Here is a 16205-nt window from a genome sequence, read left to right on the forward strand (position 1 = left end):
TGAGTTCTGGTGTGTTATGGGGTTTGGTGTTAGCCACTCCACAGAGCAGGCACGAGAGGGTAGGGTCCTCGAGTCACCCCAGCATCCTGGGACCTCCAGTGGCAGCCTTCGTGGCAGCCCTTTGAATGGATAAATACGGGCTAGGCAAGGGGTGAGAGCCTCACTTCTGCCCCAGGGAACCTCTCAGGACTTACCCCCAGTCTGGACCAGCCCCCAAAAACCAGCACATGTGCCCAGCTGGCCTCTCCACTTCACGTCATCTGCTGACCCTGTGTGCACCAGAAAAATTTGCCACCCCTGACCCAGATCCTCCTGGAGAGGGGAAGAGACCTTGAAAGTCCCATGGAGGGCATCGTACTTCCTATGGGAGGCCACGTGCCTCGGCCATCACTCTGCCCTAGGCTGTCACCCTACCCTCCGCCAGCCTCTCTCAACCTCGCCCTACAGACAGAATGGGGACAGTGCAGTTCAGCCTGCTGTGCACAGGACATGGTGGCTCTGACGTGTCCTCTGAAGACAGTTCATGTTCGGGTCACCTCTCGGGGAGAGGGTGGAGGATGTAAGGAATGTGGAGGCCTCTGTCCCTGCCTCACAGCCTCCAGGCCTGTCTTGCCATAATCACGCTGGGATCTGACTTGCGTCTCTGCTAGTTCACTGACTCCGTGTCCCTGAGGACCACTGTCTCCACCACAGAGCTGACCACACACCTGGCAGAGGGATTGCTCACGGCAGGAGTGCCTCCTGCGTGTGGCTGAGGCTTGGCTGACCTGGGTTGAGGCCCCTCTGGGTTCTGTCCGAGGCATGTCCCCTGCAGGTGCTGGACAGGAAGGGCACTGTGCGCTCTATGGTTATTTCCAAACACAGCCCTGTTCTGGATGCTGGCTGGGGCACCGGCCCGAGCACTGCCCAAAAGCGCTGACTGGGGCCAAGGTTGGTGCTTGCCGCGTGGGCCCCCAGGCTGTCCGTGTGCCTGTGCCCACCCATGAGGCCAGCCACCATGCCCCTGTGCCCCCACATGGGCCCAGCACTGCCGGGGCTCGGAGTGTCCTGAGGTGGTAAACCCAGCGGTGCTCCCTGCTTCAAGGAGGGGCAATGACAAAGCCCAGCAACGGCCCATCTGTGAGGGCGTCTTTCTCTGAGTACAGAGGCGTCACCCTCGGACAGCCTGCCAGACAGACAGCCACAGACAAGGCCGGAGGCAGCCGCATGCTGGGTGGGGGCGAAGGGTGAGGCCAGAGCACACCCCAGGCGATCGTGGACATAGAGCATTTTCCCAAGCCCAGGCAGGGACTCAGGGTCCCGGGCACAGAGTCCAGCCCCTCCCAGATGGCCCATCCTACGGAGGCAGCCCCGCCGGGCGAGGACCTCCCTCACACTGTCACCCTCTCCACTCATGCCAGCACATTCCCCGGGGGCTCTCCCATCCATCGGCAGCCCTGGACCCAAAGCCAGGCACTCAGACGCCACGCAGTGAGGCCCCGGGTGGTGTGCTGGGGGCCGGGCCAGCACTCCGTGTCTGCGGAGGACGTCCTGGAGGAGGGCTCTGGGGACAAAGGCCAGCACATCCTGGGCTTCTCTGCAGGGCTATGGGAGGAGAGGGAGCAGCAGCGTCCATGCGTGTTCAGACAAACCAATGGAGGAGAACGGGCCGAGGACTGAGTGCAAAGGAGATGAGGGGGGCCTGCGTGGGAGGAGGCAGGAGGTCCCCGCCACAGGGACCAGACTTCCTAGTTCACCTGGACCCTCGCAGGACACCCCTCTTAGCTGGGCAAACTCCTCCACTGCCTGTGGAAGGCGAGGCTGAGGGTGTCTGGGAAATCCGTGGGCTTGGGGCTGCCACAGGCAGGGGGAGGCTGGGCTGGCTGGACACGCCCACCACTGCCAGCCCAGGTGGGGCTGGTGCCAGTAGCGACACCTGCCTGGACCCTGGATGCACCACCTCTGCCTTCGACCTTGCCCCCAGGGCAACTCAGCAGCCAGAGGGAGCTTTCTAAAACTCAAATCAGAGCCCCTGGCCCTTCAGAGGGCCCACCACCTGTAGAGCCCACCTGTGTGTGTGGGGACCTCTACCTGCCTGAGGCCTGGTGAACATCACACGGGCCTGGACACACAAGTAGGGTCAGGGGTCCCTGCAAGGGCCCCACTCCTGCCCCCATTCCCCACACTCAGGCCTCCAGGTCACCCCAAGCATGGACTTCTGCGTCAGGATTGTTCCTGGAGAGTGAGGTCTGGTTTCGACTCACCCGAGAGGCCTTCGTGGATGGTCACACCATCCTCTGCATCCCCTCACGTCAACACAGCACCCAAGGGCTCCAGTGAGCTCCCGCACTCCCCATCCCCCCTCCAGGAACTCTCATCCAAGGGCCCCTAACTAGAGTTTAGTGGAGGCCCAGCAGGAAGTGCTGACCCTGCCCGCCCCAAGCTCATGGGGGCTCAGGCCTCAGGCTGAGGCCCCATGGCCAAATCCTTCATTCCACAATGGGTCCCCAGGCCTCCAGGGGGGTCTTTAGGCAGCTTTGGGTGCTGGGAGAGCCTGGAGGTTGCCCAGGGAGGTGCCCAGGCTTGGCAGGGGCCCCCAGCGTCTGAACATGCAGCCAGAGAGCACTGCTGGCTCACAGGCCCCAGGGTCAGAGGGACGGACCAAGCCTCTGTGTCCCCAGGAACTGTTCAGTGAAAACCAGCCCTGGATGCCCAGGGGAGCTATGTCCAGCCAGAGAGCCTAGCTGTCCCTGCAGGGGACATCCTAGCGCTTGTCTCCTTGGTGGGGGTGCACAGGGGCCCTGGGACCCCAAGAAAGCAGAGCTCAGGCGTCTCTCCAGGGAGCTTCGATTTTGAGGAGGCGGCCTGGGTCCTATCAGGCCCTCCCTGGGCTGCACTGGGGACAGACATGTTGATATGTTAAGTGTCCCCCTTCCCTGCCAGGTCCCTCCTGGACTTGCTCAGCAGGCCTCCTCCCAGTCTCCTGAGAGACTTGGGGGTGCAGCCCATCCTGAGAACCCCCTGAACAGGACTTCCTCTCTTGGAAGAGGGGTGAGGAGCCACCTGCAGAGGCTGCCAGCCCCAGCCTGGCTCAGGGAGGAGCAGAGTGCGGACTGTGGCTGGGCGCCAGACTCGGGCCCCAGGCCCCATGGGCCCCAGGCTCTGGGTCTGCTCGGTGGACCCTCCCCACCCAGGCTGAGCAGGGCCTGCTCCCGTCATGGTTCCGCTGAGAGGGGGATGCAACCTCACTTGCAAGAGGAGACGCATTGCCGGGGGGGTCCAGAAGGGCTCGCCCACATGCAGTCAGGAAGATGGTGCAGGGCGCCACTGTTGCTCCCAGGGCCGGTGGCTGCCCTCTCCAGGCCTCAGTCGACCGTCTGTGACGCACCATCACACATTGATCTCTAAGTTCTTTGAAAAATGCTTTTTAAAAAGTCATCCTTTATGACTGGCGGTCAAGGGGAACAGTGGGCTGCGTGCTGCCCCTGCCTGGTGTCGGTCGGCAAGGCATGGCTCCTCCTGGAGTGAGGCCAGCCCCTCCCCAGGTGTCGCCGCTCAGGTGGATGGCTTCACCCGGGGCGTCCCCAGGTCTCAGGAGAAATGCGTCCAGCAACAGCATTCCTTACTCCCTGCAGCAACAGGGCCTGCACTCCTGTTTCCAGGGAAACATAGCCCTCAGCGTCGCGGTTGCCACAGCAACGCCATGGGCTCCGTTGGCCACGCGGTCTGGGCACGCAGGCTCTGGAGGACTCAGGCACCACACAGGTGTGGGCCAGCACACTGAGAGAGGTCCTAGCCGGGCCAGGTCCGAGGAGGAGACTCTCCTGGAAGCCAAACCCCAGCTCTCACCAGGGTCCAGTGCTTGGGACCACCATGAGCTCTGCTTCCAGTGAACCTGGCGACAGGGCCGACGCCGAGCAGCCCCAGTTGGGGCTGGACACCGTGATCCAGGTCAGTGGGGTGGCCGCCCTCCCTGCGCCTTCCCGAGAGGAGGTCCCGAGGGCACTCTGGGAGGGATGCTGCCCAGAGAGGAGGCAGCTTCCAGGAGCACGTTCCACGGTCCCACGTGTGCGGCACAGCGTGCATTCGCACACACTTGGGCACATGTACGCACACACGTTTCTGCATGCATGAGGGCCACCTCGCCTCGGACAAGAGCCTGGGAAGGATCGGACGCCAGGCCCAGCCTGCTGCTCCTGTTGCATGAGCTCGGCGGTCAGCCTCTCCCAGGGCCTCGGGCGCGCAGCCTGCATGCTGTGGGCGGGAGGGACAGACCACCCTCCGGTGACACTCTGGGACCTCATTCACCACTCCCTTTGTGGCTAGGCATGGGGGCCGGCAGGGCTTCCCTAGAGAGGTGCCCATCACTGCCTGCTATGGGGAGGCTTATCCCCACTATCTGTTCTGCCAGTTCCAGAAGCTCTGGTCCTGTGTGTCTTCATAGCAGCCACCTGCATAACAACAACAACGACAATGACCGGGAATTATCCCGATGTCCCTCTCCCGTCCATGTCTCCTGTGCAGTACCAGCCACTGCCCAATCCCACAACCCCACCCCTGAGCCCTCACACGCCCTGCCTGCCCCTGCACAGCGTCACCTGGCTCCGGCCACCACCGCCAGGGAGTCCCACCTCTGTCTGATTCCTCTGGGGTCCTAGTGAACCTGAGATGGACCAGCTCAGTTGTTTATTAACCCAGCTCCTGGAACCTCGAAACTATGCCGTAGGGGTTGGCACGGCCCTGCATAAACAATACGAGTAGCCTGAAGAGAGCGATTGCCCAGTTGGTGCCAGGTAACCAGGCAACACGATAGAGTCGCCGTGTCCACGTGCACACACACGCGCTCACGCAAGGACAGAACGTGATGGGGCCGGTGATACAGCAGGACAAAAAGGGTGCCCCTGGGGTGACTTTCACCTGGAGTTCAGCCAGCTCTCTGTCCAGCTCTGATTCTGAGAGCTGGGCTGGGGAAGACAGATGGGGAGGGAGGGCTGGCACACCACAGTTTACAAGACACTTCCAGCTGCACATCCCACTGGACCCTCGCGTTGGCGCTGGGAGGGCTTCATCATCCCCTTTGGTTTGGGGAAACCAAGGCTTGAGGGTTGAAGCAAGTTGCTTGTAGCTACTGGCTGGTTTGAGGGAGAAACCCAGGCTGAGGCTGACACCCAGCTGTGGGCATGGGTGCTTGGCAAACATGGCTGAGGGATGCCTGTGCCTGCCCCCAAGTTCCCACTGTCCCTGGGACATGTCACCTGACAGCAGCACAGAGCCCTGGCGAGGCCTGCTCTGCCTGCCCAGCCAATACCTGTCATTTGCGCTGCAGTGATTGAGATCTCAGTGCAATTACACCCGCGTGCACAGGCAGCAGGCAGGCGCCACGTGATGCCCAGATAGGCCATCCAGACTGGGCAGCAAGGCCGTGGGCGCCCTCCAGCCCCTCCAGCTACAGACGGGAAACTGGGGGCCTTGAGGGTGGGGAGCCTCCCGCATGACCAGGAGTGGAGGCTCCGGACACTGAGCATGCTTCGCGCACCTGGAGAAGCCTCCCCTGACATCCTCTCCCTGCGGCCACAGCTGCTGTCCCCTCTTCTGCTCCCCCGCTCCCCAGCAACCTGTGCACAGCATCCCAGAATGCCACCCCCCAGAGGGAGAGTTGAGATGACAGGGAGGTTTGGAAACAGGCCCTTCACCTCTGTCCCTGCGGTGATTTGGGGTTGGGGGTGCAGAGACCCCTGAAATCACACGCGAAATGGGGGACGTACTTGTGACTGCCTCACGGGGAGGGGCCGTGACCTTGCTAGAGTCTCCGAGGGTCCACACCCAGAGCAGACGGAGGGTGGCCGGTGCACAGGGTCCTGGGCAGGGAGTGTCAATGTGGGAAGAGTCCGGATGCTGGACTCAGGTACGTTAACAGCTGCGGGACATTCAGACTCTGTTTCTTTGGGGTTGAGTTTTGATTAACAGTATTTTTCTAGGAATTTGTCCATTATATCTAAATTTTCAAATTTACTGGCAAAAGTGTTCATAATATCTTCTTAGCGTCTGCTTAACGTCTGCAGGGTCTGCAGTAGGGTGACCAGCTGTCACTGTTTGCTGAGGGGCCTCACACAGGGGCTTCCCAGGACTCAAGACTCTCAGAGCTAAATCCAAGGAAGTCCTGGGCCACTCAGGGATGACTCGGTCACCCTGAGTGACATCCCCCGCTTTTTTTATTGATCCTCTTCAGACCTTTTTATCTTCTATTTCGCTAGTTTGTGTATTTATTATTTCTTTGCTTTTAATCCCCTTGGGGTTTGCTCGTCCAGTCTTTGAGATGTGTGCTTAGCTCATTGATTTTCCGTCTTTTTAAAAATACTTTTTTCACTTTTTAAATTGTGGTAAAATACCCATAACATAAATTAACCATTTTAAACATCTCCAAGTACGGTTTGGTGGCATTAAGCACATTCACATTGTCCTGCAACCGTCACCACCGTCCAGCTCCAGAACCTTTTCATCTCCCCAAACTGAGACTCTGTCCCCGTTCCTCTCCTCCAGCCCTGGCGCCCACCCTCCCACTTCCCGTCGCCATGAGCGTGACCCCTCTAGGGACCGCGTGTGAATGGAATCACACAGCGTCCCTCCCTGCGTGTCTGGCTTCACTCGGCGTCATGTCCCCCGGGTTCACCATGTGGCAGCAGGTCAGGATCTCCTGCCCGATGTGTGGATGGAGCGGCTTTTGTTTGTCCATTCCTCTGTCAGGGGACACTTGGCTGGCTTCCGCCCGTGGCTGTCGTGAGCGATGCTGCTGTGAACACGGGTGTGCACGTGTCTCTCCGCATGTCTGCTGTCAGCCCTTCTGGGGGCACACCCACAAGGGGCGTTGCTGGGCCTCACGGTGACCCCAGGCGTAAGGTCTGAGGAGCTGCCACACTGTTCCCATGGCGGCCACACCGGTTTCCGTGTTTACATTCCACTTCCTTCTCTGTTTGACGCACGCGTTTCCCTCTAAGCAAGACTCCGGCTGTATGAACTGTTTCTACTCCTGACACTTCTGACACCAAACGTGTGGGATTTCCTGACACCAGCGGATGTCCTGCAGTTCAACTCCCTTCTGACACAAACTGCTCAGAGCTGGTGCACCCTACGGGTGGAGGGCTCAATCCCACAGGCCACCCTCCTTCTAGGGCCAGTCACACATCCTGGGCCTCCCGCACCTCTGACTGACCAGCTGTGAACAGGGGTTCTCCAACTCCTCAGGTCTGACAATTTGCTAGAATGGCTCACAGAACCCAGGAAGCCACTTTACTTACTTGATGACCTGTTTATTACAAAGGACATGACTTGGGAACAGCCAGGTGGAAGAGACGCACAGGGCGAGGCATGGGGGAGGGGCTCAGGGCATCTGCCAAGCCAGGCGCTCTCCCAAGCCTGTCGTTTAGGGGGTTTCATTGCATACGACTGATACAATCACTGGCCTTGGTGAGTAACACAGTCGCCTCCCTGGAGGCCAGCATCTGTGGCTGCAAGTTCCACCCTCCAATCGTGCCTTGGTGGTTCTGGGTCCCCAACCATCAGTCATCTCATTAGCATACAAAAGACACAGGGGTCCAAGGGTCTGAGTGTGCATGGCCCACCAGGACAGGAGCTGTGAAGGGTCTAGGAGTGGCCGGGCACAGCGCCACTCATGAGAGCCCCATGCTGCTCGGGTGCAGGCCAGAGAGGGAAGCTTTGGCCCGTCCCCAAATCTGCCCCAGCAAAGCTAGGGTTCCTGTGACAAGCAGACAGGCCACATCCTCTGCTCAGGAACAGTCAGGCCCACGCTCCTCACCAGAACGTTCTTGGCCTTCACAGTCCTGCTGCAGCCTCCCCCCACCTGCTCGCCCTGTCACGGCGCCCTCCCCCCCAGGCCCCAAGCAGACTGCGCTGCCACAACACCATTCAGCCGCCATCTGGGCCCGTGCACCCACGTGTGGGTGCCGTGTCTGTGCTCTCTGGCTGTTGGGCTCATACTGATCCCGCCTGCCACCTCCCCCGGGAAGCCTGTGTGGGCACAGGACACAGCAGCAAACCAGACAGACAGGGTCCTCGCCCTCCGGAGCATTCCTTGTAATGAGTCACTTTGCAGTTGGTGCCCACACCTTCGGCAGTTCCGGCTGGGTTTTCAGTCATCGAGCAGTGAGGTGTGTCTGAGCCTGGTGTGCCCAGCACCGTGCCGGCCTGAGGCACACAGGTGAACAAGAGCTTCCTCCCCTCCTCCGCAGTCCCCGCTTCAGTGCCCGGCCCAGCTCGCCTGTGGCAGCACCCTAGATTTATTGTCAGTGGAGGAACCAGCGCCACCCCCGAGAAGCACATTCCTGCTCCTGGGGTGAAAACCAAGGCCCCAGAATGGGCTCAACAAGCACAGAGACCCAGATGGAGAAGGTGCTGAAACCGAGCATCTCCGGGGCCAGGCATTACCCCAGACGCAGAGAAGCCCTTTTTCCTAAGGACATGGAGCCTGCGGCAGGCCCCCCGGGCCCAGGGTCCTCTGCAGCAGGCCAAGCCGGGAAGGACAGCAAGCAGACAAACGGTGGCCGGACTTGGCTGGAGGCCCTGTCCTCAAGTGTGTTCCTCAAGCTGTGCCTGCTCCCGGCGAGACCCAAACCCTGCCCCCTGGGGATGCAGGGAGGGCCCGCAGCAAGGCTGGGCTCAGGACGAGGAGGAGGGTGCCCGCCTGGGGCCACCTCTGTTCCTTTGTGGTCTGCTCAGGTTAGGGGTGGGGGGACCTGCAGACAAGAGAAGTCTGGATCCTCCCGTCGCTGGGAAGGTTCAACAGTAACCCCCATCTCAGGCATTTGGGGGCCCAAGGGTGGGTCCCAGTCCTAACACTGCCACTGGTAAGCAGGTGACCTCCAGCAAGTCCCGACGTCACCCAGCCTCCCCATCCTTGCCCGTAAGGTGGAGGCGGGAAGCCTGCGATTCAGGTCAAGATGACGGCGGGAAGATGCTTGCTAGCGGAAAGCGCTGGGAGACCCCACCCTGCCTCGCTGGCGCTGTCGCAGGCCATTGCCATTTAGTGTCCTTAGGCCTCATTCCTGTAGTGCCCCTCACGGCCGCACGGTGGCACCGTCGGAGCCTGACAGCCCCTCTCGAGACCTGCCCCTCAGCCGCTCCTGCTGCAGGAGGCCGGGGCCTGGGGTTGTGTCGCCCAGTGGACACCCCTCCCCCACGGTGACTTTAGACAAGGTTTTGGTGCCCTTCCCTGCCCACCCCTGGGCTGGGCTGGACCCACCTCGGTCCCCCCAGAGGTCTCCCTAACTTGGAACCCAGGTGTGGGGAGCCTCTCCGTCCCAGAAGTCGCTGGCTTCCTCCACAAATGCGCCCTCCTGCCCCACAGGGACCAGGACACAGGGTGTCTGCACCCCCGGCCCTGAGGAGCCCGCCCAGGGTTCTGACCCTCGCCACAAGTGGGGGGTGGGAGTGACGCTGCTGGTTCTGTGTGTTTTTCAATTTCTGCCTTACCAGGGCCCCTTTAGTCTCTGCGTCCCCACAGCCCCTGCCACATGAAGGTCCCCCGTGGGTCTTCAAAGGAGCAGGCCAGTGCTGCTGGGGCTGTGGGAGGGTCCCAGGGGAGTCCCGCCCTGACGAGTCACCCAGGTGGGCAGGGGGCTCCGCGAGACAGGGCAGGTGGCCCGGCTCAGCGTGGGTCAGTGGGAAAGAGCAGCCCCACGACCCTCCCTCCCGTGCTGGGGTCCCTGGGGACAGGGTGCTGCACTCGCCCGTCAGGACCACCATCTGCACCTGCCAGCTCCTTCTGTCCCAACTCCGGTCCCCAGCTGAGCCCCAACTTTGGAGCCCAGAGCACCCCAGCATTTTTTCATCCCTCAGATACCGACTGAGCCCCGCTCCCAGCCAGGTGCCCTTCTAGGTGCTGGGAACTGGGGTGACGAGGCCAGCCCAGGCCCTCGCAAGGAGCCAACCCCACCAGTGGGTTCTCAGGCAGCTGCCCAAGCAGGAAGGGGCAACAGGGGTGGCGGGGCCGCCGAGGGCTGGGAGGGGGCCAGTGTCCCTTGGGATCTGGGCTCTGTGGGCCCCTGACCTTCCCTAACTCAGATAACTTTGCTGGGGGCCTAGTGTCTAGATTCCCCGCCAGGGCTTATGACCCCCCGATGGTCTGGGAGGAGCAATGGAAGGGTCACGCCCAGGTGCAAGGGTGTGACCTGCAGTTGAGGCCTGGAGCCCCCCATGACCTCCCTGTAGCTGGAGACTGTCCATGTGGCTGGTCCTTCTGGGTGGAGTATGGGCCTGTGGGGTGGGCACTGGCTCCACCCCTCCCACCACCTGAGAGCTGGAGTCATGTTCTGGCCTCAGTTTCCCACTGCAGCATGGGGTAGGACGAGGCAATCTCTGGGCCTCCCTTCCCAGGATCTGTGGGCCAAGATCCAGAATGGTGAGGGGGACGAGGGGAGAGAGCCCAGCAGCAGCCCAGGAACCCCCACCCCCACCCCGAGCCCCCAGGCAAATGCAAAGGTACAGGCCTGGGGCCCCTGGGGCCACAGGAGGATCCTGATTCAAGTGGGAGGTGGGGGAGGTAGGGAGGTGGTTTGCCTCCAGCTGAGATTCCAGTAGCTCCCATGGGAGTTCACAGCCTGTGCCAGGTCTCCCTCCTGCCCTGTTCAGCTGCCCACAGCTCCAGAGCAACACTCAGCCCAGACACAACCCCAAACTCCACCCCCATGGGGCTGCAGCCCCGGAGTCTGGGGCTCAGGAGCACCTGGATTACCAGCCCCCCCCAATCATTTTCATAGATGGAGACATGAGATTCAGCAGGGCAGGTGACACGTCCAGGGTCAGCACATTGGCATAGCAGGAACCCCAGCCCAGTTCTTTCAGAGGGGAGTCCTGCTCTGATCCTGGGGAGGACGAAGTACCAGGGAGCCCACGTTCCTCCAAGGTGAGGCTGTCCCCTGCACATGGCCACATGGGGGTGGAGCAGCAGTGATGACCTGCTGGCTGTCCCCACTGGGTCTCACACACAGACCCCCTTCATTCCAGGATCTGGCTCCAGACAGGGACTGTGACCTCCCTGGGTCTTTAGTGCAGGTGGAGCTGAGGAGGGCACCCCAAGCAGAAAGAAGGGACATGGCTGGGCTCAGCTGTGGGTCTGGGGTCTTTTGGGAAACTGATGTCCTGCCCTGGTGTCCCCTCCAACCTGCTGGGGCTCCCCAGAAACCCTTCTACAAGTCTCTATTTGGACTGCTGGTCACAGCAGGGCGATGCCCCGCAGAGCCCTGGGCTGGGAAACAGGCTAACCGGGAAGGACCCACCAGGAGGGGCAGGGGGCAACCTGCCTGGACTGCAGTGCCGCAGGTGGCAGCATGGAATGTCCGGGTGGGACCTGGGGGGAGTGGGGACGCAAGGCTGGGGAGCAGGTGGCTGAGACCTTGGGTCAGGACTCGAGTCTGCCTGGGAAGGAGGCCGTGTCCAGTGGGGTCTGAAGCCAGCAGCCCCCTCCTCTCAGCTCTCTCCACCTCCCCTGCGGGCCCCTCCCCTGCCCCCTCCAGTTGTTTGGGGGTGCTGCCCTCAACCCCCACATTCCCCCCCCAGGGAGGGGCCAGTAGGCAGGAGCGGGGAGGGACAGGCCACTGGGGTGCACACCGCCTCTGCGCCCCCGCCCGCGTCCCCCTCCGGCTCCAGCTGGGCCGCGGCCCATCGCAGGCACCCGGCCACAGCTGGAACCCATTACGCCCCAGCGCCTCTCGGGACGTCTCGGCTAATAAGTGACCCTCTGTAAATGTTAGGAATGAGTCAAGTTTATGCGGCGCTGCTGCTTTCCCGTTAGCGGGTGGCGCCACTGATGCCCGGGGGAGCGCAGGGGGGCGGGCGCTGCCGTGGCGGGAGGCCGGGGGCAGAGTCCTTCCCGGCCTAGCAGGGAGCCCGCCCCGAGCTGAGTCGGGCTCGACTGTCTCTAATCAAGGGGTCTGGGTTCTTCTTGCCCCCCACTGAGCCTCAGTTTCCCCTTGTGTTTTCCCCAAAATACCAGGTTCAGAGTAGACAGTAGCTGAGTCTGAGTCCCCTCCAGCCCATCTCCTCTCCTAAGACAGGAGAGGCTGCTGGTGGTCTTGACACCGGGGTACTCGCTTGGAGCGGAGGGGCTAACAGGCACATCTTCCCCTCCCCCCACCCCGGCTTCTGCTCCAGAGCAAGGCAGTTCACCTCGCACCCCTCTGGGGGAAATGTGGGGCAAAGGCACCGCCCCAAGACCTCCCAGGCAACGGAAACACAAACCCCACAGGTGGAAAATAAGGCCCCTGCCTGAAGGGGGGCGGGTTAACCCAGGACCTGGGCTCAGGCTCCCCGGCGAGGGCTGCAAGGTGGCTGGCAGTGCTGTTGGGGATCAGAAAGGGCCTCTCGATGTCGTGCGGAACCCCGTGCCTCTGCAGTCCGCTGCAGCCCAGGAGAGGGGCCAGCAGTTCAGGGGTCCAGGTGGAGGAGGAGGCCTGTGTCCAGGGAGCACCGCGGATCGGCAGGACACCCAACGTGGCTGGGTCAGCGGGAGGGACCGGTGAGAATGGCGGGGGCGAGGCGCACCCAGGAAGCCTGCCACCCATCAGCCCAGGCCTGAGGGTCAGAGCCAGGGCCAGTCTCGACATAGACAGCATCTTCAGGGAGGGCAGGGGGAAGATGGGAGGTGGGAGCCTGGGCGGGGAGGAGGACTTGGGGAGTCCCAGGATGGGGAGTACGTTGTGGCTCTGGGGGCTGCAGGGAGAGGGGCCTCCAGTGGTGGCCTGGGAGCCAGAGGGGGAGTGTCTGGGGCTGTGGGAGGAGGGGACGGGAGGACTCTGGTCTGCTGCCCCTTTGGGAGTGGACACGATCTCTCAGGATCCCCTGGCAAGCACCCAGTCGCCCTTCGGTATTTAATCCACTGCCTTAAATCTGGAAATCCCTAATGCAGCAGGGCGGGTGGGCAGTGTGGACTGTCATTCCCGCCGTCCTGTCTTGCCTGGCCCTCTCGTGTCTGGAAGTTTCCTGCTAGTTTGGAATGGACCAGCCGCACGTCTGGCATTCACGGGACCCTAAACATCTTCCCCATAGTCAGTGCAGGGCACAGGCTCCAGAGGCCCAGCCAGGCCGACCCACAGCTGTGCCCCTCCCAGCAAATTGCCACTTAGAGCCCAAGACCCCCAAGACCAATCTCCAGCCACCCAGGACCCCAGAATTTCCTGTTCACTTCAGGCCTACTGGGGCCTCTTCCCTGCAGCTCAGCTGCTCAGTCCCCTCCTAGGAAGGAAGGCATCCTCACTGTCCTCCCACCACCCCTGTCACGGCAGCCCTCCAAGGGCTGGGTCAAGAGAGACACATCCCAGACTTACTCCCAGAATCCAGCAGGAGCGGGAGGAGAGGTCTCTGCTGACCCTGCCCAGGCCCGTGCACGCCCCTCCCGATGCACAGGGCCTTCTTCAGCGGGGTGGGCAGCTGCAGCAGTGAAGGACGGCTGAGCCTCGGTCCTTCCAGCTGTCACCAGCACCTCCCCCACACCAGGTGCTGGGACCACCGGGTGGGGCTCGGGGCCCAGCTCCCCACCTCACTCTGCAAACAAGCTGTGGGCTACCTGCTCCAGGTGGACAGAGAGGTCTGGGTTTCCTCACTGCAGGCCAGAGGTAAAGCCCCTGCCTCCCAGCATCCCTAGAAGATGGCCAAGGTCACTCAGCCCGGCAGTCAGCCCCGCCCCCGCACAGAGATGGAGCAGGGCCACAGGTGGGCCCGGTGCTGACCTCGGCTGGGTGTTCTCCCACATGCGTCCCTTCCCTCCATTTCCTCGTGGTCACTCGCAGCAGTGCCAGGGGATGGGAGCGATCCCACTTTATGGGTGGGGAAACCAAGGCACAAGCCTTCGGTGACCCGCCCAGCCTCACCGGGTCCTCTCCAGGGCACTTTGCAGCCCTGGGGTAACCCTCTGGTAGCTCCCAGCAACTCCAGGGGGCTCAGGTGGGGGTGCCTGGCTGCTGTCCAGGGGGTGCCAGTCCCAGGTGTCTTGGGTGTCTTTCAGAGGCTGGAGGACACCATCCTGAGTCCCACAGCCAGCAGAGAAGACCGGGCACTGACTGTGCGTGGGGAAGGCCGGCAGGCCTCGCCCACCCCTGTGCCTGCCCGCATTAGGGAGATCGTGACGGGCAGCCTGGGCGAGGACCCACCCCAAGGTGAAGGGAGTTGGGGTGGCTGGGTCACCAGGGGGCTGGCTCCGAGCGTGGCCTCCGTCCCCCACCCCGCAGGCCCCCCGAGCACTGTCTCCTCCTCGGTGTGCTTTGCAGCTGAGGCACTGGCTCTGAGGGCTCCATCCTGGCACCCAAGCCACACGGCAGTCAGGCCGTCGGGCCCAGGGTGTGCTCGTGTCTCCCCCGCGCATGGGTCCCAGTCTCCTTTCTGTAGTGAAGGTCTGTCAGCCTTCTGAAGAGCCTGTAACTCAGTGTGTACGTGTAGGGAGGGAACCCCGCTGTGCATTTAGAAAAGCGAGGTTCCGTTTCACGGAAGCCACTGGTCTCTCTGCTCCTCAGATGGGGTGGGGACCTGAATGCTCTGCTTAATTGGTGTGGGGGTTGGTCTGCGCATCGGTCTGTATTTGGGTTAAAGATGTCCACAAAAGGCAGGAGGTGGTGAGATGCCCATTAACAAGGACTCACCTCCCCACCTCGGGGTCCTCAGGTCAGAGCTGGGACCCCTCCCAGGAGACTGGGGCAGGCTCAGCAGGGGAAACCCAGGGGCCAGCCCAGGACTCCCCCTAGGAGGTGGGTGCGTGCTGAGGTGGGGTGGGGCCCCGGTCTGGCGCCCAGGCTGACCTTGGGCATGGTGCCTGCAGGGGTGCGGGAGCCAGCAGCCGCCAGGGCCCGCGTGCAGGAGGAGAACCAGCTCCTGCAGGAGGAGCTGTCCCGGATGCAGGACCTGCTGGCCCAGGCGGCTGCTGATCGGGACGAGGTGGCCAGCAGGTACCACGTGCTCAGCGAGCGGGTGAGTGTGTAGGGCTGGTGCGTGGCAGGCCAGTGGGCAGCAGCCTGGCCCTCGGTGGGGGTTGTACCTGTGGGGACCAGGAAAGAGTGTGTCAGCCCACAGTTGGGATGTGGGCAAGAGGGGTGGGGAAACAGGCCAGGGTGGGGGCAGAGCAGGACAGGTGCCCAGGCCTTCGTCTGCCCCAAAGGAGTCCCCTAGGTCTCACAGCCAGGCTCAGGCTCCGACTTGTCCCCCACCTCCCTGGTACTCCTGTGGGGTGGCCTGGTCAGTCCTGACCCATTGTCCCCCATGCTGAGCCCAGTATCAGTGCAAAGCCAGCACCTTCTGAAGAGAGGAGGAAAGCCAGGCAGAAGGGATTGACCCCAAGCCCCTAGACAGAGCCTGTGGAGAGACAGTCTATTCCCAGCCCCCAGCCCCTCCCTGACAACGGAGGCTGGGGGCGCCTCTCAGGACCCAGAGCACAGGGGAAGAGGGAGAGGCCAGGGGCTGTGAGCTCGAGCAACAGGCTTATTTAGTCATAATGAAGTGTGGGCCTGAGGAGAGCCTCCCTTTGAGCAGATGGGGAAACTGGGGCAGAAAGATGAAGGAACCATAGCATGGGGAGCTCAAAGCCCTTGCTGTGCCTGGCCCAGCCCCAGCCCACACTGTATTCAGAGCCTACCCTGTGATCTATGTGGTAGGACAGATGACCCACTTTCCAGATGAGGAAACTGAGGCTCAGAGAGGGCCAGTGCTCACTCAGCGTCCCCCTCCAGGTCTGCCATGCCCCGTTCTCGACGTCACCCTCCCCCACCCCCAGGAGCTCCTCGGGGCAGGACACGAGGGCCCCCTGCATCCTGATTCTGGTCAGGGGCCCGGGGCATCCGGGTGAGCCCCAGCCCCGCCTGCTCTTCCTGTGCGCCCTGGGCTGTGCGGCCAGGCCTCAGGGGTGAGCATCTTCCTAGCACAGGGTGGGGAGATGTTGGGAACAGGCCGGTGGGAATAGAAGCCACAGAAATCCTGCCGACAGATCAGTAACCCGAGTGAGTCAGATCTGAACTCGCAGACTCGCAGCTCAGCACACGCGCTGGCTCCTGCAGGCGTCTCAGCACGGGGGCTCCATGTGGGTGCCAGGAGGGGCCAGACCTGCCCCAAGTTACTCCCAGGCAGGCAGGAGGGGTGGGGCGGCAGGCTTGGTGACCAGCGTGCCTTGTTGTGGGCGTCTCTCCCCCGCCTCCTGCTCTGCGGGGTCCCCCCAACACCCCCTGTCCCACCCT

At 62.4% G+C, this 16205-nt stretch overlaps 1 protein-coding gene across 1 annotated transcript in view; it reads left to right on the forward strand.

Moving 5' to 3' along the window:
* The first annotated feature begins 13387 nt into the window (after positions 1-13387).
* CROCC2 (ciliary rootlet coiled-coil, rootletin family member 2) overlaps positions 13388-16205 on the forward strand; it is a 68478-nt gene continuing 65660 nt past the window's right edge. Inside the window, 3 exon segments of the mRNA XM_063087083.1 lie at positions 13388-13576; positions 13994-14144; positions 14801-14949. Of these exon segments, the coding sequence (XP_062943153.1) occupies positions 13388-13576; positions 13994-14144; positions 14801-14949 (489 nt within the window).

This window comes from Cynocephalus volans, chromosome 1 (assembly GCF_027409185.1).
Source record: "Cynocephalus volans isolate mCynVol1 chromosome 1, mCynVol1.pri, whole genome shotgun sequence".
NCBI classification, from domain to species: domain Eukaryota; kingdom Metazoa; phylum Chordata; class Mammalia; order Dermoptera; family Cynocephalidae; genus Cynocephalus; species Cynocephalus volans.